Below are 27,429 nucleotides of genomic sequence, written 5' to 3'. Positions count from 1 at the left end.
ATTGATTTTTATTAGTTTCACTGGCCTTGTGGAAAATTATCTCATGAACTGGTTTTTATAGGAAGACTCAAAGCACAGCACAGGGTGAAAAATAAGCCTATAGCAGTCAAAACTGTTGTCTGAAATGTCTTCAGACTGGAAGGCTGAATTTATTGCACAAAACAAGTACTAGCGAGGCAGAGGTGTGCAGTCCTGCTCATTATCACTGGAAAGGAAAACCAAAAAGCCGAGTAAAAAATTAAATTTTAATAATGCCACTGATATTTTCTAAATCTTTCCTGACAGAAAGATTCTCATTATTTTTATCTGTCTCTGAGATTCTTTTAGTGCCATCTCAGACATGGCCTTGGCTGTGATTGTTTTCTAGGCTTTAAAGCATCTGAAAAACCAAATATATACAGAGAGAAAGATGCTTTAGATTGTTCAAGGAAGGTCTGTGACCGTGGTAACATTTTGGCTTGCGTATCTGCAGCCAACATTTGCTGGGAACGCCTTCTGCTCCACAAAAGAGGTCCGTGTTATTAAGACAATTGAAGTAAATCCCCTGAAACAAAGAGAACCCGCAATCCAGTGTATAGTCCCAAGTTTGGGTTTGTTCTGGAAACTGCCCCATGCTAGCCATGAAAGGAGATTCAAGGGGGAAAAAAATGAAATTATCTTATTGTTTCAGTAAACGTGCAAACTCGCCTTCCAAGTATCACAATTGTACAGAATTGTTTGGGGGATAAGAGAGAAAATAAAGCCAGAATCATTAAAGTAGCCAACCCACAAAAATGTGAATTCTTTTTGTTTTCTTAGTTCTTTAGTGCTTGCATATAAACCTGTCTTGGTCCCAAAAGAATTTATAGCAATTTGCCAAAATGTATACAATACAATAGATTTTCTATATAGTAAATGACATCCAGAGGGAGGTTAGTACACAAACAGTGAAACAGCTCATGAGTTTGTGAGAAGTGGGCCACAAATTTATCTCTAGTCATCTGGCAGGCCACTTGAAGAGGAAGATGGTTTCTGTTGTTATTTAGTCACTAAGTTGTGTCTGACTCTTTTATGACCCCATGGACTGTAGCCTGCCAGACTTCTCTGTCCTTGGGGTTTCCCAAGCAAGAATACTGGAGTGGGTTGCCACTTCCTCCTCCAGGCAATCTTCCCGACCCAGGGATCGCACCCATCTCTCCTTCACTGCAGGCAGATTCTTTACCGCTGAGCCACCAGGGAAGTCCTATGGTTTTAGTTAGATGAGTCAACATCCATGAGATGAAAACACAGCCCCTTTCCCCTCCCCTACCAGAAAGAACACCCTCCCATGGGACCTCATTGCAGGTGCACACGCCATACAGAGTAACAAACATGTTCAAGAGCATCCTTACAGGAAAGACGAGTTCCATCCCAAGGTTGTCTTGTACTGTCCCTCAGCATAAGCAGGAGGCGTGGAGCTAAGCTCAGCCAAGAGCGCATGCGCGAACCTAAGCCAGCAGGTGGTGGCGACTCCCGGGGGTTCTGCTGCTCCAGGGGAGACTCCTGTGCCTCCAGGAGAGGTGGACCTCATTCATTAGGCCCCTCGATAACACTGTTTTCCTCAGCTGGACTTCTGACAAGTGTTCAGCAGGGGAGTTTGAAAGAAAGTGAAAGTGAAGTCGCTCAGTCATGTCCGACTCTTTGTGACCCCGTGCGCGGCAGCCTGCCAGGCTCCTCCGTCCATGGGATTTTCCAGGCAAGAATACTGGAGTGGGTTGCCATTTCCTTCTGCAAGAGATCTCCCCGACCCAGGGATTGAACCTGGGTCTCCCGCATTGTAGGCGGACGCTTTACTGTCTGCGCCACCAGGGAAGTCCCTAGTTTGAAGCTGTGCCCAATTCAGTTAGGAAGCTCCTATGGTGTCACCTTATATTGATAATTAGGGCGCTCCTGTTGTCTAGTAGCCAGTTAGAGGGCTGGATTTCACCATCCACGTGTGAAGATTAAGGCCAGGGAACTTTAAGGCAGTGCCTCCAAAGAATGACAAAGGAAAGAATGGCTTCTTTCTAAGATTCAGGCTGCTCTTTGGCTCAGTCTCTTTAAAGATCACTCTTGACTTCTGGTTGGTTTTTCTATTTATTACAGCCAAACAATGAACCTGAGAAAGAGTGTAAAGGCCACTCTACTCCTTGGCAGTTTAATTCCTTTATTTTTACCAAATCCACAGACGTGGTTGTCAGCAAACATCCTCAGGGATGCTTGGGTCTCATATATTTACTACCATTTTAGGAAAAGGAAAATGGAGTCACATTATTTTTCTCAAGATGACTCAACAGGTTGGGCGTAGAGGCCATCCTGCAAATCTCTCCGCCACTAATCCTCCAAAAAGAGGCCACTTGGTTTCCCATGTCAAGGGCACTGGCTTTTAAGATGTTGCGCGTCAGATGTACACCCTCCTCCTTGAGAGTCACCAGCCAGGCTCTCCAGTGCCTTCTCCAGGCTGTGAGGATCAAGGAGACTGCAGATGTGTGGTCCCGCCCTGACCTCTGCCTGTGCGTTTCATCGCCTCGTGAGAGGTCCAGAAGGCACGCAGAAGCTGGTTTGTGGCTTCTGTTGACCTCTCTCTCTAGCCCTTGACCCTGCGGTTAGGAATCAGTTATGGGCTAAGTTGGATGCACTCGGTGTAGACCCTGGTTACTGATGCTCACACCAAGGCTGAACTTCAGACTTCTGCAGGGTCAGGAGGGCTGGGCTCTTCCTGCCTCTGTGAGAATCTCCAGCAATGTAGGGTGAGGAGACGCTCCCTGACCCACCTCCTTCCTTTTAACTCACTCCTTAATAACTAGCCAGAGGTCACAGACGAAAGATCAGGACCGCTCTGACCCATAGACACATGTGCTTTGTTTGGCTGCCCAATGTTTTGGAAAACTTTTTCTTAGTTGCCAATATTTAAAACTTGAGAGATTTTGCAGAAAGAGCATAATTTCTGGCTTCTCTTGGCAAAAAAAGAAGATCCAGCTGTACTGAGCCAACTTTCCATCCCCAGAGCAACTAGGAGCAGCGCCCCAATTTAGAAAGAGGGCAGGCACACCCGGTTCTCTGGTCCCCTCTCCTGATGCCTGCAGCCCTCAGACTGGACATACCCGCTCCTTCCTTCCTTCCTTGGTTAGAGAAGAGAATTGCACGTGTTCCCAGGCCAGCAGGTAACGTGGCTTCACCTGCGCAAACCTGGGGCTCCTGCTATCTGATTGTCACCCTGTCCCACTCTCCTGCCTCCCAAAGAAGTGTGAGTCAGCCATTGTGCTTATCTTAAATAAGCCTTCAGAGGAGGTCTTCTTAACCTGGGGTTCACCTGCTCAGAAGTGATTAATGCTGCTGTGGGGAACCCAGAGGGATGGGGGGAGGGAGGGGGGTTCAGGATGGGGGACACATGTGCACCTGTGGTTGATTCATGTCAATGTACGGCAAAAACCACTACAATATTGTAATTAGCCTCCAATTAAAATAAATTAATTAATTTTTTAAATAACGTTTTTAAAAATCAATTTAGAGTGAAAGATGGTGAAGGAGATACAAGTTTGAGCAGACAGTGTACACCCTGCTGGGTGTCTCCCGCAGAGCAGCCCAGGGATTCATGTCAGCAGAAAATCCCTCCCCCTGGTCAGGAGCGGTGTGCCTGGAGCCCAGAGCGAAGGTCACCTGATGGGAGCTGGCAGCAGAGAGAGCCTGTGCAGAGCCACTGTGGAGATGGAACTGGTGGGAAGGCAGGGAAAGAAAGGGAGAAATACCCTGACTTCTCGCTCCCTCCCACCCCACTGTCCTGCCAACGCCTCCCGTTGGCTGAACGCAGTGGGTAGCCGGCCCACAGTGGTTGGGGTGGTAGTGGAGGAAGTCTCTTTATGATATAAAGCAAAGCAGTGAAGGGATAAGAAAAGGATCTGAAGACACATGGCCCCAGGATTGGCACAGTGGGGATATGAGTTAAGACACATCCCATTCAGTCACGGAATTAAATCTGGATGAAAGAGAGAAGTTCTGATGTTATGATGTAGAAAACATAACCACATCCCTCAAGAGCTGACAGAGATGCAGGTGGCTGATAAACCTTTGCCAAAATGTTTTATTCCCCCAACGTCAGGAAAGAAAAAAGTTGTAAATCCGTGACTCTTAGGAGACATGTATCTAATGTCAGATCTTGCAGGAAATATTGTGAAAGCCCATCACAAAAGCCAAGGCAGCAATGTCTCCACCCATGTGACCTCAACCGGCCCTGATCCAGAAGAGGCATCTTGGCTGTCAAGGGGTGTCTCCAGGGAAACCGTGACAGCTGGAGAGGGCAGCCTCCAACTTCCTGGGTAACTGAGTAGCTGCTGAAGGTGGGGCTTCCAGGAGATAGGTTGAGCCTGGACCCCACAAGGCAAGCTAATCAGGGCCCCAGCACTGGGATGTGCCCTTCAGGAATCAGTAGAGGAATCTGAAGGCCTTCCAGGCTAAGGCACCTGATGGGGCATGTCTACTGGAGGGGATGGAGCAGCCAAACAAGGAGGAATTTCAGGACTCACTGTAGGGAAATGAGTGAGCAGTAGATAATAGGAGTGAATGGACTGTTGCTCACCAGGCTCCTCTGTCCACGGGATTCTCCAGGCAAGAATACTGGAGTGGGTAGCCGTTCTCTTCTGCAGAGTATCTTCCCCACCCAGGGATGGAACCTGGGAATGCGGGCAGATTCTTTACCATCTGAGCCACCAGGGATGCCCCAATAAAATAATAGCTATTATAATTCAGTTCTAAGCAGTTACTATTGCCAAGCACTGGTCCAAGCACTTGCTGTTGACTTAACTCATTTATTTATTCATGTAATTAATTGACCAGGGTACTGCTATTATTAACCCTATTTTTCTGATGAGGAAGCTGAAGCATTGGTTCTTTGGACCTTTCAGATTCCTTGTATTGGTGCTTTCATCTTTTTTTTTTTTAAACAGAGGACTGATGGAGGATTTTTCACTTTTTATTTTGCCAAGTAAGAGGAACTAGTTTTCCAAAGAGAGTGTATATTTCCAATGTCCAAGTTGGGACACTGGAAGAAAATAGTGACATCTACTATCACCATCACTCCACAAAATAAAGACTATTTCACACTAAAAGAGCCAAGGACATAATCTTGGAGAAGTAATGAAGTAATTTGCCCTACTGGTGTGTGGCAGATTCGAATCCAGGCAGTTGGCTCCAGAAATGAAGGCAACTGACTAACTTCTGCCCAAAGGTAGCTCATGGCTTCTCTGGAGAGTAAGGGAGGTAGGGGACTCTCGACCAGGGAGGGGTTGGGGAGTGGTTCGTTCAGGAGGGCAGTGAGGTTGCTTCACAGTATAGGGTAGGACCCAGCAGAGTAAGGAAATTCCCTCAGGATGCCCAGCAGGAGATGCAGACTGGAGCACGAGAAGCCTTCCTCTGTCCCTGATTCTGTTGAGGTATTGAGTCGTCAGGCATTTACCTAGAAGAGAGGGGCTGAAAGGACACACCCACTCCGCCTGTGAGCAAAGAAAGCTCATGAACTATGCTCCTGAATAGAAATGAATATTATCTTAGAAGTTCACAGCACGTTTACTCCAGGCACTAAGTAAAGGGTTGACTTCAGTTAGTGTTCTGTGCTAGCAGCAAAAGTTAATTTGTGTGCCCAATTTCTGTGTGTGTGTGGAGAAGAGTGTAAAGATGAAGATGTCCAAAACTTGCCTTCAGCCGACGAAGGCAAGTCTGACAGAGAACGTGAAACACACCAGTTACATAAATAATCACTTTATTATGTGTGTGTCCAGCAGGGGTGGAAGATAAGACTGGAGAGGTGGGCTGGGGCTTCAGGGAACTTCTTTGTCCAAAGAGGCATGATATAATCTCCACCTCATGGGATTGTGATAAGGGTTCAACAAAGTGTAGAAAATGCTGGAACGGCACCTGGCTGGGAGTCCACATCCCACTCAAATGAACTGTGGGGATGGTATGGCTGCAGCTCCAGTTGCTGTCACTGATGTTGCTGTTGGCATCACCATGGCAACCCCACTATGGCAGCGTGAGGAGGAATCTCCAGAGGGTAGAGCTGGGTGGGATTTTCCAGCTCCGGGGTTCACAAACTTTGACATTTCTTGGATGTGGGACTTTTTAAACAGAGGACTGAAGGAGGATTGTCCACTTTTGACTTTGCCAAGTAAGAGAGAGTAGTTTCCAAGGAGAGAGCACGTTTCCAATGTCCAAACAGGGACATTGGAGGGAAAAAACGTACCATCTGCTATCACCATCACTCCATAAAATAAAGGACATTTGCACACAGAAGCAGTAGGAAGGACACAATCTCAGAGAAAAGGGCAGTCCTTAAAATCAAGTAATCTGGTTTTAGGACTTCTCTGGTGGCTCAGATGATAAAAAATCTGCCTGCAATGCGGGAGACCTAGGTTCTAGCCCTGGGTCAGAAAGGTCCCCTGGAGAAGGAAATGGCAACCCATTCTAGTATTCTTGTCTGGAGAATTCCATGGACAGAGGAGCCTGGTGGGCTACAGTCCGTGGGGTCTCAAAGAGTTGGACATAACTAGGGACTAACACTTAATCTGTTCTTTTTTACAAAAAAAAAAAAAAAGGAGGTTCCTAGGTCGCTCTTCTCTTTTTGTCTTCAGCTTCGGCCTGGCTTTTGGGAGTCACTGTTATCCATCCTTCCATGCCCCTCTTCAATGTGTTGTCCATAAAGTTCCTTCAAGTTTTTCCATAAGATGTTACTGAAAACCTGAACGAACATTTTGGCCAACCTAATATATAGACATGGCACTAGGTTAGGCTCAGTAAGAGACTGATAGGTTCTGAGCTGTGTTCCTGGATTTTGTTGAATGTTCCGTGTTGGCAGAAGACATATTTGTAGTCACGTGATATGCAGTTGCCATAGTGGCCCCAGCCACTCTCGTGAGAATGAGGATCACAGTGAACCAGTAATGGGCCTGGGGGTCTGAAGACGTGGCTATGCCCCACAAGGTTGACCTTGGGCGTGTCCCTCCACCTCTCAAGGCCTCCGGGTCCTTGACTCTAAAACTCGAGTGTGGAGACCTTCTCCGTCTCTGGGAGTCTGCAAACCTGGGAGAGATTACATGAAACTTGCCTATCTAAGGCATCCTTATTTCATTTTATTCAACTATTTTCCAAGCCCTTTGATTGAAGCAAGCTGCCCTGATCCTCTCTGAAAGCCTGGTAGCCAGCAAAGCTCTCCAGGCCCCCTGCCATCATCAAGTCCATATTTAAGAATGGCAGCGGGCCACACTGCCCAGGCTGAAATGTGATGTGTGTTTGGCCCCGCAGAGTGCAGTGTAACTACACACCACTGATCAGACCCTGGCGAACTTATCAATGGGCTCTGACAGGTACTTGCTGGCTGCCTTCCCGGGCTGGGAAGGTCTCCTCAAGCCAGCCAATGGGATGCCTTCCCTTTGCCTTTGATGTTCATGAGGCCACCTCAGGGGGAAGGCTCGCCCTGCCAGGGACAGTGTCACCGAGAGACTCAGATGTACCAGCCTGTGGGATCGAGAAGCCTGGTGGGCTTGGGGGTGGGGGGAGCAGCTTCTGGGACACCACCTCCACCACCCCACCCAGCCCCTGGAGGCTCCCCAGGCAGCTCCTCCAGCTTCTGACCACTTTCCTCCTGCCTTTCCCCTCTCCTGAAACCACACTTCCTTTCAGAGAATGATTTGCCAACTGCATGCATATAAAGGCTTTACCTTTTCAAAGTGCTGTATAATGTTTAATGAGCTAATCCTCTTCTCCCTGGGGTGGTTGGTGAACGGGCTGCTTTTGCTCGGGAAGAAACTGGAGTGACTTGCTCCAGGTCACCTCAGGCCAACCCAGGATTGTGGGTGCACAACAAATTGTCCCCATCCCCTAATGACGGCCTTTGTTGTGAGGCTTCTGTAATTGATTGCTCTTTGTGACACTCTCAGCTCCCACGGGGCAGGGACACTCCGGGTTTCCTTTTTTTCCGCAGAGGGACTTGGCCAGACCTGCTGTCCCCATCTGCACAGCATGCAAGGACCACAGTCTCCAGTGGAGGAGAATGTGCCCTTGATAGCTTTTAGCTTTGAGTCCAGGAGTGCGCAAACCACCGATAGCGTGCAAAACCTAGCCCCCTGTCTGCTTTCGGATGGCCCCTGGGATAAAAAATGGTTTTGACACTTTGAAATGGCTCGAAACCAATCAAAAGGACAATATTTTTCGATATGGGAAAATTACATGAAATTCAAATCCCAGAGTTTGTAAAGAAAGTTTTATTATGGACACAGCCATACTCCCTGGTCCACACATGGCCTAGGTCTCCTTTTGCACCTCACAGGCAGAGTCAAGTAGTTGCAACAGAGGCAGTATGGCCACAAAGCCTAAAACATTTACCATCATGGGTTGTATTGTGTGTTCACCCCTTCCTCCCATGCCCTTCCCCCAGTCCATATACTGAAGTACCTTAGAATGTGACCCTGTTTGGAAATAAGATCTTTGCAAAAACAGTTAGTTAAGATGAAACATTCCTGGAGCAAGGTAGTCCCCTAGTCCTATATGACCAGTGTCCTTAGGAAAGAGGAGATTTGGATGCAGATATACACACAGGAAAAAACGCCATATGAAGATGAAAGCAGAGATCTCAGTGATGCTTCTCCAAGCCAAGGAACTTCAGATATTGCCAGCAAACCACCAAGAGCTGGGGGAGAGGCATGGAACAGATTCACTCTCCCAGCGCTCAGGAGGCACCAACCTGCCAACACCTTGATCTCAGACGCCCAGCCTCCGGGAAGCGAGGCAATACATTTCAGCCACCCAGTCTGTGGTACTTTGTTACTGCAGCTCTAGCAAACTAGTATGTTTATTCTCTGACCCTTTACCGAAAAGGTTTATGGATCCCTGTTAAATTAAGTGGAAACTTGGAAACAGAGTGCTACTCGTCCTCACTCAGGACCTAGCCTCTGTGCGCCACATACTGGCGCCTGTCACTCCTGGGACTTCCCTGCTGGTCCAGTGGCTAAGACTCCACATTCCCAGTGCAGGGGGCATGGGTTGGATCCCTGGTCAGGGAACTAGATCCCACATGCTGCAACTAAGACCCATCGCAGCCTAAATAAATAATTACAAAAAAAAAACCCAAACCTATCCCTCCTGTGTCCTCTTCCCTGAGGACTCATGGGTAACTGACCACTTCTAAAAGCGGGTCAGTAAATACAGATTCAGAATGGCAGGTGATGGCTTAGTAAGTTGGCCCAGAGATAACATCTGGCCTTCTTCTTGTTTTAAATGTCTTATCCCAGAGGCAGGAGTCTCTGTGGGAGGAGCCCCCTCAGGTCCCTCTTCTCACATGGCTTTGAGCCACTGCCCACTCTGTTCATGAATGGAAATCTCATTCTGAGATGAAAGAACCAACAGCTCCTGAAGCTTATGAGCCCCACAGCTGTATTCAGAGCTTCCAGCGAACCAGACCGGAGCTGTCCTGACCTCAGAGGAGGACAAGGGCATGGAGAAATGGAGAATGATTGGTCATTGTGAAGGCTGAGACCAGACGGTCAGGTTCACATCCTGGTGTGGATGTGAGAACTCTGAATATTCATGTCCTAGGGCTGCTATAACACAGCAGCAGAAAAAAAAAAAAAAACTGGATGGCTTAAAACAACAGCAATGTGGGCCATGCTCCCTCCAAAGGCTCGTGAGAAGAACTCTTCTCTGCATCTTCCAGCTTCCGGTGGCCACACGCACTCCTTGGCTTGTGGCAGCCTCTCTCCAGCCTGCATCCGACTTCCCAAGGCCTTCTGCCCTGTGTCTGTGTCCTCTCTTCTCATAAGGATACCCATCATTGGGTTAGGGCCCACCCTACACCCAAGATGACTTGAACTCAAGATCCTTCACAAATTACATCTGAGAAGACCCTGTTTCCAGATGAGATGAGGTTCTGAGGTGGACTTGAATTTGGGGTGGGTGAGACGGGTGCAGGGATGGCTCTTTGACTCAGTACAGTATGGTTGAAAGTGAGAGAAGCCCCAGCCAAACTTGCTCTAATCAAAAGAGAATCGTTTGGCTCCTGTCACTAAGGAGGTTTAAATGTGACTCTTCAGGAACACAGCAGGGGTTCAAATAATGCCCTTACAATCCATCTTTCTCTGCCTCTGTGTTGGCATCATTCAGGCAGGTCCCCCTCCTGCGTGGTGGTAAGAATGCCTTCCACCCTTCATGTGTGGTTGATGCATGCATGCTGATACATGCTCGGTCCCTTCAGTCATGTCCCATCCTTTGAGACCCTATGGACTGTAACCCGACAGTCTCCTCTGTCCATGAGATTCTCCAGGCAAGAATACTGCAGTGGGTTGCCATTTCCTCCTCCAGAGGATCTTCCCAACCCAGGGATTGAACCTGCATCTCTTATGTCTCCTGCATTGGCAGGTGGATTCTTTACCACTAGTGCCACATGTCCACCCCCCATATCTCCCTCCAGCCTCTCTGTGCTAGGCTTCCTTTGCCCGTCCAGCCACTCCCAGTAAAGAGAGTACCTTTTTCTTGAGTTTTTAGGAAAAGTCCTCATGGGACTCCATCTGGCTTGGTTGGTATGCCAATTCCTACACAAGTGACTCTGCAGGGGCCAGAGAACTAATAAGCTGGGCCTGCCTGGATCGTGTGCCCACTTGTGGAATCAGAGAGTGGGGGTGTCCCACCCGAATCCCTGGGGTAAAGCTGGGGTCCTCCTGAAGACACAGGACCTGGAAGACCCTGGATGGACGTTATCAGAGACCATAACAGACACACAGCTCTAGTTCAGAGGCAGCCAGGTAAAGTTAAAGTTAGTGTTAGAGGCTGATTCCCAATGAACCATTTCTGCTGCTCCTATTTTCATCTCTTTTTGGTGAAGGCTACCGTGGAATTGGATGCAGAACTGGGAGAGATTTTCCCTTGGCCCTTGTTTTTGAAAAGTTCCTCCCCCCATTGCTCTCCTGGTTGCTAAATATCCTGCCAGTTCTTACCGTTCTGTCAGAACCCAAAGGTGGGGCATCATTATTCAGGCCTGGTGGGCCAGGCAGGAAAGCGTGTGCTGGACAGGACCCCAAACCTGTGGCGTGTCTTGCGTCTCCAGCTAGTGAATGCAGGCTTGTAAAGAGGCTTAGACGCGGCTGGCATGCTTCATGGTTGGGGGGAAGGGGGAGGCGGTGGTTAAGAACTAACTCCTAAAGCTGTGCGTGTCTATAAGCAGCCCTTAAAAACCAGGAAGACAACCACAGCAACCTCCAGGGGAGCTTCATTCATTCATACATTCAGCAAGCTGTTTTGTTTTGTTTTTTTTTGAGAATGTCTGTGCCGAACTCTGTTTTAGCCACTAGGAATACAAAAGACAAAGGAGATTCAGACCGTCGAAGGGTCACTTTTTTTTTTTTTACTGGGGAAACGTGCACAGAAACAGAAAATTCATAAAACTGTGTGGTTAGTGGTGAGAGAGGGGCCCAGGGAAATCCAAGAGTGAACAAGGGGTGTGGTTGGGAATTTCTCTTGGAAGAGGTGAGGAAAATATGCCTCCTGTAGATCAAGGACTTGGTTTTGGAATTAGGATGAATCAACCAAAAACTACTTTTTGGTTTCAAATAGCAGAAAATGCAGCTCAAACTTAATTCAGGAATAGAGTTCATTTATTTTCTCATGTAACTGAAAGTCCAAAAGAAAGTTGTTTGATAGAGAGGTTCACCATGTCTTCAGGACTGGGCTTCCATTTCTCTGCCTTTCCTTCAACTCTGCTGTCCTCCATGGGTCAGCTTCTTTCTTAGGCTCCCCTCATGGAAACAAAAGGGCTGCAGCAGATCCAGGCCTGACATCCACACACCACATGGTCCAGGTGACTTCACATTCTAAGCAAACCTTCTGCCATTCACTCAGTTGCACAGGCTTCATTCCCGTGCCTGCGTCTGGTGCAGTAACTGTGGCCAGGAGTGTGGAACACAGTGACCTCTTATTGTAGGTCACAGCTCTGCCCCTGGAGCTAGGGATAGTGTCAGATGTTTGGAATAGAGAAATGAATGCAGCCAACATGTATCTGCTCTTCATGGGAAGCAGAATGCCCACCTGAGCTTGCTGAAACTTTCATCAGCCCACACTGGCATTGGTTATAGCTGAGTCTTCAGTGAAGTCTTATAACCAAGAAGGGAGTGAAGGTGCTCTCAGCTTCTGAAAATCAAGAGACAAAAAGCCTGTTCTTCAAAGAAAGAAGATGTATCATGCTAAGTCACTTCAGTCATGTCTGACTCTTTGTGACCCCCATGGACTGTAGCCTGCCAGCCTCCTCTGTCCATGGGATTTTCCAGGCAAGAATACTGGGGTGGATTGTTGCCATTTGCTCTTCCAGGGGTCCTCCCGACCCAGGGATCAAACCCACATCTCTTACATCTCCTACATTGGCAGGCAGGTTGTTTACCGCTAGTGCCACCTGGGAAGCCCATATGAGCCTTCATCATACCCTGGCATCTGTGATGCTTTAAAGCAAAGCCTCATCTGGCTTTGCCAGTCACCCCATCTTGGAAAACTGGGGCAGGAGTGCATCACCCAGTAGAGCTGATGGTGCAGTTTCAGTGACCCCCAAATCTCACTGGCTTCATACTAGTCCACCATAGATCATGCTGAGCCCCCAGGGCAATGGTCTTCCAAGGAGCAACTCAGGGATCCAGGCAGAAGGATCATCATCCTGAACCTGAACCTCCACTCCTGGAATGCTGTTGTTGTTCAATCGCTCAGTTATGTCTGACTCTGCGACCCCATTGTCTGCAGCACGCTGGGCTTCCCTGTCCTTCACTATCTCCCAGAGCTTGCTCAAACTCATGTCCATTCAGTCAATGATGCCATCCAACCATCTCATCCTCTGTCATCCCCTTTTCCTCCTGCCTTCTATCTTTCCCAGCATCCAGGCCTTTTCCAATGAGTCGTCTGGCTGTTTGCATCAGGTGGTCAAAGTATTGGAGCTTCAGCATCAGTCCTTCCAATGAATATTCAGGACTAATTTCCTTTAGGATTGACTGGTTTGATCTCCTTCCTGTCCAAGGGATTCTCAAGAGTCTTCTCCAGCACCACAGTTGCTCAATCGTGTTCATCCCTTTGCAACCACCTGGACTGTAACCTCTGTCCATGAAATTCTCCAGGCAAGAATACTGGAGTAGGTAGCCATTCCCTTTTCCAGGGAATCTTCCCAACCCAGGGATCAAATGCAGGTCTCCTGCACTGCAGGCAGATTCTTTACCATCTGAGCCAGTAGGGAAGCCCCTCCCAGAATGTACACCCTCCTAGAACAGAACAACGAGGGAAGAGCCAGCTGGAGAGTCAAATGCCTCCACCCAGAAGTGACGCCCAGCTCTTTTGCTCACACTCAACTAAGATAGGTCACATGGTCATATCTAACATCAAGGGACAAGTGAGTGTCTGTACCCAGAAACAGAGACGGGCATGGTGGTGAATGTGGAGACACCTACGACAGTGGAATTCCTGGGTTCTTCCAGTGAGAGAGTGGAGAGCTGTGCCAGGTGCCTGCCTGCCTACTTCCCTTCAACCAGTCTTCTGTGATTCCAGCTGCCACACGCTGGAGCTTGTCTCCAGAGGGGGAGGAGACTGGCAATGGAAAGATTAGCCACTCCCTGGGTTCCACACAGGGATCAGTATTTTCAATAGTACTTTGTGAGTTCAGCCTCAAAGTAAATGGTTAATTCATCTTGTATCAACAGCACTGTGATTCATAATGTAAACTTGGAGAATCCTTGATGTTTCAGGCCCACATTCCTTTTAATTTGGCTCTGCATTCTTTTAAAGCCACAGCGTGCTCACTTAATAGAATGCAGCATGCAAATGCACAAGTTTTTGCCTGGAGGCAATTTAGCCTGGCTGTTTCAATGGATGTCTTCTTTCAAGTGTATATTCTTTCTTAAATTATTTACTGGGTAAACACACTTTGCATTTTCAAAAGAGAGATTAAGACTGCTTGCTGCAGACCTAGTGGGACATAAAGCCCCCACCCCCCCCATTCCCAACCCTGTCCAAAGTTAGAAAGTAGTTACTTTGGGCTTCCCCCAAAGTTCCTTCTCTGCCTCTCGAGCTGGGAACCCCGCTTCCTGGCTTGTGGTTCTGACTCTCTCTGGACTCTGCATTCCTTTCTGCTTCGCCTGCAGCCATACCTGCCAGCAGCCCCTGGCTGGGACTGTACTTCAGGCCTCCTCACAGATGGGGCCCTCCAATGCCAGCCCATGTTTCCCTATCCAGGCTGGCTTGGTCTTATTCACCCAGGGGCCCCAATGGCTCACTTTTCTGGTCCTTAGAGCTTCTATATCCAACACCTTTGAGGTCCAAAGTTGGGTTGGTGGCCGGGCCAGGGTCAATCTCACTTCCAACTCTGTGAACACCAGTTCTCTTTATTTATTTATTTGCCCCTCTGCACAATTCATCCCAAATATTTGCCAGCCTCTGGTTGAAAGCAAACCTTCTCTCCTGCTGACCTCTTCCACTGCCAGCACCCGGTTCCATGAAGACCATTCCTTCTCCCCGCTTCAGGGAAAGGACCCAGTAAGGCAGTGTTCCATCTTTGGGGGACTTTTTTGTTTATTCATTTAGTTGCTCAGTCGTGTCCAACTCTTTGTGACCCCATGATTGTAGCCTGCCAGGCTCCTCTGTCCATGGAATTTCCCAGGCAAGAATACTGGAGATGGTTGCTATTTCTTTCTCCAGGGGATCGTCCTAACCCAGGGATGGAACCTACGTCTCTTGGCATTGGCAGGGGTTTCTTTACCACTGAGCCACCAGAGAAGCCCTTTGGGGGACTTACCTTAGCTTTTAACTTCAGGTTTTTCTGTGTAGACTCCCTGAGATTTTCATGCAAATTAAATTTGCGCAGATTTCTTCTCCATTCTCCTTTGAATGGAATGATTATAGTTACAGTTCTTTCATTGTCATCCTTTGGATGGATCTCCTGGGGACCTACTTGCCAGTCGCCATGACTTGTGCAGGGGCTGCAGAGGTGCCGGCGCCAGGATCTGAGGATGCACCAAGGTCTTTCTGAACCTCTGTGAGCCTGTGGCACCCTTCTCGGGATCAGGTGTGTGTGCGCTGAGTGAATTAAAGATACGACCCATTAGGAAAAATCATGAGTGAAACCCACTCCTCTTTGCCTAGAGATGAGGGAAACCCAATTAGGAAGACCAGGAGAGAGCTGAGGATTTAGGGATCCCTGTGTCTTTATTTTTCTAACCATGCCTCAGATTAAACAAGTAACACTCACAGTTAATCCTTTATAAATTAGCATCATGGATGCCTTGGGGCCCTCAACCCACAAATAAAATGGTTGTCAACCAAGAGACATACTACCGTATATTACTTAAGACAGAATTTTAAAGAGTTTTCATGCTTTTAATCTGTTTCACTGCTGAGTTTCAATTTTGCTGATTTCCTTTGCAAGTCTGATGCGGGTGACTCTGGTAAATAGAGATTTTGACAGTGACTCGGGCAAATGGGATGTGTAGGGACGGTTCTGAAGACTTCTGCCCCTTCCCGGAAGAAGGGTGGAAAAATCCATTTAGGTTTTAAATAAAGCCACCACATTGCACTGATCAGTGTTCATAATTAGCCTCGCTTTTAACAAGCCGTGAAGTCCTGTTTTTATTTCTTTATTTTGGGGACAGAGGATATTCCTGGCTCCTGAGTTAAGATGGCCTGTTAAGTCTGAATTAGCTGTCATCACAGAAGAATTAATGTCAGGGTGCAGCCTTTCTAGTGGAGAAGGGAAGAAGCAAACGAGACAGATCTTAGCTGAGCCTTATGTGATAAATGAGGACCGGGCGAATCATTCATCTCCTTCGAGGAAAGTGGACACAGGCACTAAAGCAGTTTTGCGGAAGACGTGTCAGCAAATGTGATCATTTTGTAACCTGTCAGGAGGAGAGAGCTGGTCCTTCAAGGGGGGGACCACAAGGGAGTGGGTTTGTCTGATGTGACTGTCTCTGTCCATCCATTTAGGCTTGGGTAAGAAGGGGGTGGGCAAGGGAGAATCCAGCTGAAACCACAAGGATGCTGTCATCCTTCTGAGAAAGAAACTCATCCAGAAGCTAGAAAAGACTGTGAACAACTTGTAAAGAATTCTTCTCGCAGATGTGAGGTTAGGAGGGTGGGGTCTCTGTTAAACTGGGGTCTGCATGGTCCCACCTAGCTCCTCCTGTGGGAGTCCCCATACAGTGTTCTGTGTCTAGACAGGCAGCAGAACTTTTTCTTCTTCTTTTTAAAATTTATTTATCTGGCTACACCATGTCTTTGTTGGGACATGCAGGATCTTCCATTTTAATTGTGGCATGGGAGACCTGTAGTTGCAATATGAGAACTCTTAAGTTAGGGCATGTGGGGTCTAGCTCCCTGACCAGGGATCAAACCCCAGGCCCCCTGTATTGAGAGCATAGTCTTAGCCACTGGACCACTAGGGAAGTCCCCAGCAGACCTTTTTCTTCTTGATATTTGGAGGACGGACAGATGGGGTTTGCTGTGAGATCTTGATGGGATGGACAGCCGCCTGGAGGGCCCACCAGTCCGCCTCTATTTCTGAGTGCTTGGTTCAGTGGGAGCGAGTGTGGGCGAGGCTGTTTGACCCAGCTTCCCTTGGAAAACCTCAGCCAGGGATTGTGATGTTTGACCTCTTTTCTCAGAATGAAGTAACAGATTATGAAACAACTTCCTCAGAAGCCCTCTGCAGGCATCTCGGAGCATGCGTCTTCACTCTGGTTCTTCTTCGAGCTCCTAGTTCCCCATCTGCGTTTGGCAGAGCCAGGGCTGAGAGGGTGGGAGTCCTGAGAGGTGAGGCCCCGCCAACCAAAGCACACCAGACCCCTGGGCCATATTTTGTATGAACCCGCATTTCCATCTTTTTTTTTTTTTGCCACGGAACACATGTAGTGTTTCCTCCTGGCGTCACAGAGTGCGAGCCCCAGTGACAGATGACGGTTTCGTAGCCTGAGCTGCAAGCTTGACACTTGCTTCTTAATCTTGTCGTTTTCTTCCCAAGTCTCTCTTTCACTTTTCCCCGGGTATTTCTGCACAGGTGAGTACCTTACTGTGACACGTTTCCTTAATCTTTCACTTTCACGGGAAACACTGAGAAAAAAAAAGAAAACGAGACTTGTCTCACACGTTAAATTAAAAAGAGAAGCTCGCTTGGGGCCCTTGATCCCTGAAAGATTACTACATGGGACTCCGAACCCAGAAAGCCATTTAAATCACTGTAGCTTCGCCGAAAGCATTTCTCCCAGTGCTGCATGACAGTCGCGGTGGAGTTGTTCGTTTGCTGGTGGGTCGTTTGTAGAAGCACAGAGCTGTGTGGTCACACACACACACACACACACACACACACACACATACACACACACATATACACACACATACACACACACATACACACATACACATACACACACATAGACATACACACACATACACACACATACATACACATACACATACACACACATACACATACACACATACACATACATACACACATACACACATGCACACACATGCACACACATACACACACACATACACACAAACATACACACACGCACACACATACACACACACACATACACACACAAACATACACACACACACACTCTTACACACCTCATACCAGACTCCCCACCCCCACCCATGAAGCCTCCCTTTGATTAGCTGACTTGGTCTGGTATGATCTTTGTCCTCTGTTTATCTGTGTGAATTGTTTTTCCTCCACTGCTCTCTCCTAGAATCATCCAGAACCGGATCCTGATCGTCATCCTGGGCATCGTCCTGGTTATCACCATCCTGACGGCGATCACTTTTTCTGTCAGAGGACACTGACGTATCTGCTCTTCCTTGATAAACAGCGACCACGGCTCCTTCTGAGTAATTAAGACAAAATGGTCACATGAATCATTTTCTTGCGCTGACAGGCTCTGAATGACCCTCCCTCTCTCCCTCGCCACTGTTCAGCTGAAGTGCAAAGACTGTAAAAATATTTTCTATTCCTGTTTGCATGTGGGTTGGTTTCCTTTTCTAGGTTTGTCTTCACCCAGATTTGTTCTTTATAGGGGAAGACGAGTGTTTATTTCCCTTTTGGTAACTTCATCTACTGACCAGAATAGCCTGGGTGACCTTCTTGCTTGCCCTGTGGACATGGCAGGGGTCACGGTTGGGGAGAGGGCACAGATGTGTCAGTCACGGCGGCTTCTGATGGACTGTGCTGTTTGTCACACACCTCTTGTCACCAATCAGCCCTTCTGTGATGTCTGAGGATAAAAAAATGCAGAGACCAGCAGGGCCAGAGCCACTGACTGCAAACCAGTCCTGTTCCTCCCCAGACATAATGAATATAGTCTACCTGCCTGAGTGTTTTCATCGTAAAGGTGGGTATTTAAAAGCAGTTGTACAGGAAATTGACTTAGCACTTTCCCCATTTTTCTATGTGTACTTTTTTTTTTTTAAACCCAAGAATATTTTTTGCTGAGTCTGCCCAATATCCACTTTTCACAACTTTGATTACTGGCTGCAAGAAAGATTTCCTTGCTTTCCAAAAATCCCATCCTCCCCAGAATCTAGTGGCAGAGAGTACCCCAGCACAGTACTTCCTGGTGACCTCCTCTCCCCTGACCTGTGTAGGCGTCTCTGTATCCTTTCCGTCTTAGTATCTGTACTGTCAAAAGGAGCCCTCATACATGCAGAGGGTCTGTCAAGGTTCTCTCCACATCCATTCCAGTATGTAAAGAAAACATGAATATTTCAGGAAGAGCAGGAACATGATTCCATCAGTGCGAAATTTCAGATGTGATTATCAATATGGTATATAGTCCTATAGGCTGATCCACTGAAAATAAACTTGATGGGAAAACGTTCGCTAACCTCCTTTCAAAGAATCAGGTTGCAGTACGTTACAATAGGATGGCTTGGGTTTTTCACTAACAAATGCGAGCACAGCCTTCCTGAATCCACAAGGTACTCAAACCTCTAACGTGCTTTGTGATTTTCTTTGGTTTCTTCCTGTCCAAGGGAACCGGGAATTGCGTTTAAAATGAGTTCATTTATGATCAGGCTCCAAGTTGCCTGAGCTGAGGTCATTCTTCCCCTAGTCATAACGCGAAATGTGTTTTTCTTAAGACTTCATAGGCGCTTCCAGGGTCCTTTGTCTCTTTTGGATATAATTGGGAGCTTTGAATCCTGGAAAAGCAAACCTGTTCCCTTCATAAAAAATGCTAAACACCTGTACCCATGGGCTGAGATCACCTGGATGCAGCACTTGATTTTTTTTTTCTTCCCCCAACTCAGAAGAGAACCATTATGGTTTAGAGAGGAAACACACAATGGCAAAATCCACCCGAGAAATTGCACTTATTGAAACAAGCTAGGGCCTGCATGTGTTCAGATAAATCATTTAGTATTGTGTAAATAAAGCCACAGCCTTTACTTCTCTGGGATGGTGTGGGATTTTGGCAGAGCACAGTAGCCCAGCAAAAGAGAGGGACGGCTGTACTAATTTTCCTATCAGCTTCAAGGCTCTATGCTAGCGAGAAAGAATCTTTTATTCTGATAACAGAATGAGTATGTGTGAAACACATCAAAGAAATGATGAAAAAGCAAGGCAGCAAGTCATCTCCTTCTCGTTTGGAAACTCTAATGGTGGGGAAGTATTCTACCAACCTTTCTGGTGGCTTCCCTCAAAACAGTTGGTCTTAGCTGAAATGTATAATTGGTTACCCAGCCACACCTCACGCCTCTAAACTCTTCCTGAGGCCAGCTAGCAAGCCAGCCAATCTGATCGTCTAAACATGCTGGCTTCTAAATATTTCACCTGATGTTCATGTTGAAAGTAGAGGTAGTGCAGAAAGAGGGCATGGCTCACCTCTCAGTGGGAGCTTCTTTGGGGTTCTATCTCTTTATCAGCCCTTGCCTGAGACTTTGCCCCACTTCAACCTTAAGAGTGGAAAGAAGGTGAACAGATAACCCTTGGCCTAACAGCCCCATCACGTCCACTTCTAGAACAACCTCCTAGACAGGGATAGTGATCACTTTGTAGAAAGCTGGTCCAAAGGCCCCTGTAACCCCGGCTGGCCCTCTCAGATGCTGCAGACAGACTCAAAGGAGGCCCCGGGGAGGAACACGGTTCACCCTGCTTCCCTGGGGAAGGGGGAAAGCCCACCGATTCAAAGCCGTTCTTAGAACTGTGAAAGGTCCTAGGAACTTAGTACGTAGACCTTGGTTGATGAATATCTCTAAAGTCAGGAGCCTTTGTTAAAAAATTGTGTTCAGTGGAAGGGTTGGGGGTTGCTGGGGAGGAGGAAGAGGAAGGAGGAAGCCCTTGCCATATAAAATTCATGCAGACTAAACAGTTTCCCTGACAGAATAAATAAAGCGGTTGCTGCCCTGCTCCAGAATCAAAAGCAATTTAATTAAAGTCTCTTAAGTTGTAAAGAGTTTTAAATGTTCCATGTTGAAGACGAATGCCGGCAAATGCAGCGGGCCTGACGTCAGCTGCCAGGCCTGGACTGGGAGGCCATTTGCTATTCTGTTTAAGGCAGGCTGGATTGTCTTATTTTGGAACCAGCTTGGTGGGGGGTTTGCTTTGCTACTGCTTCTGAGCCCTGAGCTTCAAAGGCTGAAATTAATGGTGAACAAAATTGTGCGGCTCTGGCCGTCCCATGCGGGGCAAGCCCATTGAGGGTTATCATTAAGTAAAGAAATAAAGAGGGGGAAAAAAGCCTGCCTGTTCCAAAAACCTCATCAGATAATGACCTCAGTGATTGGATTTTCATTACCAAACAGCATCCAGAGATTATCTGCTCCATAGAAGAAGGGAGGGGAGGAGGGGAAAAAAAAGAAAGAAAGGAAAGCAACTGTCTTTCTCTTCCTCTCTCTCTCCTTTTTTTTTTTTTTTGCACATCTTTTCTTTAAAACTGTCAGATCATTTCAGTATTTCAAATCCGAGGAAAACAGCCTGCCTGCTGCTGTATTTGAAGTTGTAATGGTGTCAAAAAGTCACGACTGACTGACAGCCGTCAGTCCCAGAGGGGCTCATTAAATCATAAAAACTTGACAAGGAAATAATTGCGCATCGCCAGCAACTTGGCGCCTGTTTAGACGTTTTTATTTTCTTTCATTATTAGTCCCCACCATTACGTTCATTAACAAATTGCATTAAACAACTGTTAAGGGCTAATGATTTGTTTATCGCTTTTTTTTTATTATTATTATTTAAACATTAGCTGTGTCATGTGGTACCCCAGCAGCCTCTTGCCATCATCCAACTGAATATTTTTCCACTCTGAGCTCCGGGTACTGTTGGAATATGAAATAGATTATTCATTACTCTCCTCTTTGCCACTGATTTGGTTTCATGTAGCGTCTTCCACAGAGAAAGATGAAAACTTGTCAAAAATAGGTTATATCTTATTCGAAGGGGCAACAATAGCAGCAGGTACAGGCACACTTTAATATTTAATTAAGGTGGATGTTAACCCCTTTAAATGACTTTAGCTGTAAGTTCTATTCAAATGCAGAAGAGAAAAATAATTGTTCTTAATTTGCAACCTGTTTGGCAAGCACTCTTCATGGAGTTAGCTGGAAATTTAGAGCAGCATTTTTAAATAATGAAATTTCCCATCATAAATACGTATAGCCATTTGTCTACGTAGATGAGAATTAACTACCAGCCATGATTTCCTCATCTCTTTGGTCTGAACTGCTAGCCTGGTGGGGCACCCAGTGCTTGGGAGCAGAGATGGCTTTCCTGGCTCTGTATCCAGAGCCAAAGATTGTTGGTTGGTTGTGGCTGGGGCTGGTTTCCAAGGAACCAGTGAGTCCCCTGTCTCTGGTCTACTTGCCTCCCCCCTTTACCTGAGTGTGTGGTTGAAGGACTGTGGTCTGGAGTGAAAGTGAGTAGGGACCTCTCAAAGGAACACTTGTGCATCCAGCCAGCTGGTGCTGGGAGGGTGTGATGGGGCGTGTCTGGGCCATCTCTCTGTGGTCAATGAGCTCACTGCGAACAGTGCTTCCCTCATAGACAACAGAAGCAGTGCTTTCCTGGGACTGACCTTCCGCCTCTTTTTCCTTTCTGTGACTTGCCGTTGGTGATGTGTTCAGCTTTTCCATGGGTTATGAGATTGAGGGAAAATGTTCCAATATCATCATCATTTTCCTCAGTCAGAAGTCAGTGGCATCTTCCAGGTTGTAACTGCTGGCTGTGTCTGGTCACCCCATTTGATTCGATGAGTTCACATAACCATGCAGCCGCTCTCAGAGGCCTGGTTCATTGGCAGAGTTGGGGTGTTCTGGTCCATGTCAGGGAATGGGGAGTACTTTTCTCCCAGGTTCTTTCTACTCCCACCTACCCAGCCCCAGAGAGCCCAGACCCCTTGGGCAACGTCTCCATGGATGTGAAGGGGAGAGATGGTACACATTCTTTGCTCTCAACATCACCCATGCAAGGACAGATGGCCCTCCAGGAGCCGTGGCACAGGAGGGGCCAGCAGGTGTGAGCCGGGTGAGGCCTGGCCTCAAGCCTCATGGATCACTGTGGGCTTAGAAATGGCAGACACCCCAGGGTTTGGGGGATTTCAAGCCTCCATTTCAGTCCACTCTAAATTAGTCACACATCAACTTGCCATCTTTGTTTGGAATGGACTCCTTGTACCACAGCAAAAGGCTTGCTCAGAGTTGTTTTTCCAGAAAGAAGGATGGAAGGCTCTGTGGTGAGCCATCCCCAGTCCGCCTCCCTGAGACACTGGTCGAGGTTACTGCCTGAGAGGAGACGCTGGCCCAGACATTTGGCCTCACCCTATGCTCTGCCTCACGAACCTGAAACAAAAACCCAGGAAGCTCTCTTGTTCATGTGGATTTTCTCTGACTGCAGCACATCAGACTTAAACCGATGGTGCCTGCAAGAGGCTGCCCACATTATGTGAATAGTCAGGTGGCTCTTAGACACCCCTTTTTGAAATGGGGCAGATGACTGTGTACACAGAAGAAAGTTCTTGAAGCCACAGACACTGCACCCAAGAAGGGAGACCTTGAAGGAGAACCAAGAGCAGCCAGGCACAGGCAGGATAGCCCAGGAGAATAGTGTGTGTGATTGGAGCCAAGGCTGGATACATGGTCCTGAAATGGGTCATGGAGCCAAGGTCAGTGTCCCCTCCTGTTGTGGAGGAGAGAAGACATTGATTGCTGAGAGAGACTGCCCATATCCAGTAGGCTTTCAGGTCAGTAACAAGGCAAATGTCCCTGAGCCAGCTTACCAGAGACAAATAGGACAAAACCAAGATGGTGGGGCAAACCAAGATGGCAGAGCAACCAAGATGGCAGGACAGGAATGGGAGCATATGAGGTTGGGAGTGTATGAGGATATAAGGAACAGTTATGGTTAGAGGGACTCATCCCAGGAAATAGCCAAGAAGGAGGGGCACAGGCTAGTAGGCCCCTCCTCCTGCCACCCTGGGCCATCATCGCCCTCCTTCACAAACAGCCAAAGGAGAGGAAAGGCAGGGCGCGTATCGCCCAGAACCCTGACCCAAATCCCACGCCACTCCTGTTGCCATTCCTCACAGGACTCCCAGCAAACTGTGGAAGAAGCACTTCCTCAGCCTGAATCACCTGCTACTCACGCTCCATAAGTAACGAAGGGGAAGAGAGAGGGGAAGCGCCAAGAAGCAGAGCCCGGCCTGTGAGTCTGTGAACCCGCGCACCCCTCCTCCCCTTCATCCAAACAAGGCCCTTTGGCGTGAATAAGAGCTCAGCAGCCCCGAAGCCTGTATTGATCGGCTGCGCTCGCTGCTCTGCTGAGAGCTGCCTGGACTTTTCCTGGGGGCAGGACGGGCACCGCTGAGTGCAGCCCACCCCCGCCTCCCCCAGGTGCGCTCAGGAGGGGACAGGACCGGGGGGAGCCAAGGCCCTGCTCCAGCTCAGCGCCGCTTTGTTGCCTCAACTTTTTAGTTTTTAACTTATGTTGCCAGGGAAAGTACCTGAGTTGGAGAGAGGTGGTTTTTTTTTTTCGCATGACAAGGCCCCACGGAGTTGAGAACAAATACAACCTCGGGCTTCAACTTCTCTCCAGAAAGTTCTGCCAAAGACCCAGGCCTCAGAGGAGCCCTCCACTGACACGCAGGCCTCCTGTATGCCCACCACAGGGCTCGGCACGGTGGCAGGCTGTATTGCCTTCTCCTCTTAATTTTCCCCATCTTCTATCATCAGAAGGGAGGGGAGCTGAGACTGTGACCAGAATCCATCGCCTCCTTGGAGGACAGGAGCTGTTGCCAAGTTCAGTGGAGAAGCGTCAGCTGGAGGCTGGTGGAGGCAGGACCGAAGCCTGCCAGCCCCGCTCCCCGAGGCCCTGACCACACCGCCCCAACCCCTCGTTCACTTCTCTTCTGGACAAAGGAAGTGGCCAAGGCCTGGGCCCTCTGAAGGGTGTACAGTTGTAAGGTCAGCCAGGGCCCCGCCTGGGAGACACCTGAAACCCCACCTTTGAAAACTCTACCCCTTTGGGTTCTGACCTTGGGCCCTAGGACAATTTATGATCCCGTAGGCAGTGTCCTCAGCCACCGATCCCCCTGGGTGAAAGGTTGGACCTGAGGGAGACAGGGTACAGGGGAGAAGCGACCCACCACTGGAGGGAGCAGTTTGCAGCCTTTGAAAGAAAGAGAAGAAGGGATGGGGGTCTGGGTTCCCTGAGACCAGCTCCCTAAAGGTTCCTCTTGGCATCAGCTGCCCTTCTGGTAACAGATGGATTACTGGGGGCACAGCCTTGCCCCTAAAGTCCACACACCTGGCCGGGGCCTGCAGCTACTCAGACAGACACGGGGGTTCTGAGAACACATGAGCTCTGCGAGGCAGAGGTAACTGGTCAAGGTCCCCCAAGCACCTCCTGCAGCACTGCCCTGGTGGAGAAGGAGGACAGAACAGGGAAGCAGGTGGTGCCATCAGACAGTTGACCTTGGGGTCCAGCAGACTGCGTTCCTCCAAGAGCTGCTCTAGCCTCCCATCCGAGTCCTGCTGAGGGTGATGGGAGGCCCAGGCTGTTGTGGTGTACCATTTGACATTTGGGGGAAGCACCCAAATGGCTCACATACACCTTGAAAAGACCCTCCCCACACTGCCCCTCCCTGGGGTCTTGACACAACGGGGCATGGTGACCCTCAGAGCCTCTCCCTACCTCATTTCCATCTCGTCTTCATCCATGCTCAGACCTCCCAAGAAGTCACGGAGAGAACAGAGTTGGATGGCTTCAGTGAGCTCCTTATTTTCCCCAGCAAGACTTCTAAATAATCAGTCTCTCCATATGAAACATGAGAGGTAGAATCAGATTTGTTTATCTAGTCAATAAATATTCACTGAGCATCTACTATGTTCCAACCCCCGAAGACACAAGGTCAAGAAGATGGATAAGCAAACAGGTAAAATAGTTCCCCGGCCCTGGGGCTGGAGGTCAGAAAGCTGTTTTCAGGCCCAGTGAACTGACTTGCTCTCTGATCCCAGACAAGTGACTCTCAGGGCCTGGACATCACCTGGTGATGCCCTCACCTCTGCTGCCTCCCACTGCTGACCCTGAGATTAAGGCCCACGTCCATGAATCGCTTAGCAAAGTCCTTTCCAGACAGCAGCGCTGTGTATCTGTTCCTCCTTGCAATTTCCCCGCCTACATTTGTGCAATTGCCCTATCTGAGCAGGGCTAAGACTGACACTTACCTGCCAGTGGCCGGGTCCACATGAGCACTGGCCCCTTGTACATCAAGAGCTGCCCAGGAGAGGCCAGGAACAGGAATAGGGACCATTTAGACTAGGATTGACTTGGAGGATTTTTTTTTTTTTCCTGCTTATTAAATGACAAAGGTTTGACTTAGCAGGCAATCGGAAACCCAAAATATCATAAAAGGAAAAAAGTTGCCGAGCGGCTAAGAGGTGCGCCACGGGAGTGGGGTCGGGCTGAACAGATGGAGCAGGAGACGTTTTTTCAAAGGCTTCTTTCCCCTTCTTCTCCCCTCTCTGTCCCCCACATGGAAAGGGGAAAATAGAAGCAGAATCCAGATTTGGGCATGGGGGTGAGCTGTTCACCCTCCCTCACAAGCACCCCCAGACTCTGGAGACACTTTGATGTCTGGGCGCATGGCACTCGGGGCCGGGAGACGCCTGGGCATTCCAGCCTCTGGACCAGCCTCCCTGAGCTCCTTTGTGAGGGCAGATGAAACACATGGAGTCCAAGAGCAGGGTATTGAAATGAGCAAACGTGGATCAGCGTCCCTTGAACTCCGGGCTGGCCACCTTGAAACAGTTTGGGCGGCAAAAGCCAAGCAGATGAATGAGCTTGGATTCACAGAGCCCTCGCGCTGTATGAGCTGTCGGGACCATTTAGCCCTACCTGCTTGTTTTCAGATGGGGAAATGGAGCTCAGAGAGGGAAAGAGACTTGTTCAAGATCACCCAGCAAGTCGGTGGCACGGCCGGGGTGGATGCCAAGTCTTCGACCTCCATCCAGGCTTTCCCTTCTGCACAATGAACCTCAACTTCAACAACCACATTCTAGAGGCCACAGCCCAGCCATGGGGACACTGGGCTCCTTGACAGTGTTGACCTTCCCACCACAGGGGCCGACATTCCTCAGTTGACTTTTTAAAACCATCGTGCACAGAAAAACTCGGTTCCATCCATGTTGGCTATGGTCACTTTTTTCCCCTGAATGTCATATCTTCTGAGGAAATCGGCAGGGGACACCCTGGTTCTCTTTCCTGGACAGGGAAGCCTGGCGTGCCACAGCCCATGGGCTCACAAAGAGTCAGACACGACTTAGCGACTGAACAACAACAAACATCCCTGGTTCTCTCCTCAACTGAGCTGCAAACATCACCTGGGGAAAACATTGAGATTCCTGCAATCTCTCCTCCCCCTTCCACCGTCACCACCACCCCTCTCCACCGTCACTAGCCAGCCCCCTCTACAAAAGAATTTTGTGAGAAACAAGTAATGATTAGAGCCCCACCCTGATGCTGAGCCCACAGGGGAGGTCCAGGTGCTGAGAGGATGCTGCTAGATCTGGGGGAGCCCCAGAGATGCTCTTGCTCCTGCAGTGTCGTCTGCAGTGTATTCATACCCAGGAACAGCCTGGCAGCGCGACCCCCCCCCCCAGGGCTCCGGTGTTCTCCCCAAGTCTAGCATCTTCTGTGTGAGCTAGGCCTCTGGTGTCCCAAGCACTGGGCCCTGCTGCGCCTTTTGCAAGTCATACCCTGTTCCTGGCTTTGGCTCCTCACCCAGCAAATGGGAAAGCCAGGCTGGAAAGTCTCAGGAAAGCCGGTCTCTGCCAACTCCTGTCACCTATGGCAATGAAAAGGGAATGCTTCTGACAAAGCGAGGGTAAAGGGCTCAGGGTTAAGATGGCAGCCTTGGCATGTAGAATCTTCTAGAATGC

General features: G+C 48.6%; 1 protein-coding gene across 6 annotated transcripts in view; it reads left to right on the top strand.

Annotated features, from left to right (window-relative positions):
* The window catches only part of VTI1A (vesicle transport through interaction with t-SNAREs 1A), a 375,769-nt gene extending 351,566 nt beyond the window's left edge, over positions 1-24,203 (top strand). For 4 of the 6 annotated variants that reach the window (XR_014068505.1, XM_081540053.1, XM_081540098.1 and 1 more), the window contains one exon: positions 17,754-21,196. Coding sequence is in view for 3 of the 6 variants with exons in the window: in XM_081540053.1 (XP_081396179.1) it covers positions 17,754-17,847 (94 nt within the window). In the remaining 3 variants the exon portion in view is untranslated. Of the gene's footprint in view, positions 1-10,524; positions 10,782-17,753; positions 21,197-23,579 lie in introns of those variants that run through there. The other 2 variants (XM_081540061.1, XR_014068517.1) reach the window with 2 other exon arrangements.
* The last annotated feature ends 3,226 nt before the right edge of the window (positions 24,204-27,429 follow it).

The sequence above is a fragment of the Giraffa tippelskirchi genome, chromosome 2 (genome assembly GCF_054371585.1).
Source record: "Giraffa tippelskirchi isolate mGirTip1 chromosome 2, T2T-mGirTip1v1.2.pri, whole genome shotgun sequence".
Lineage (NCBI taxonomy): Eukaryota > Metazoa > Chordata > Mammalia > Artiodactyla > Giraffidae > Giraffa > Giraffa tippelskirchi.
The sequence above is the reverse complement of the archived record's forward strand: the minus strand, read 5'-3'. Positions and strand labels throughout refer to the sequence as shown.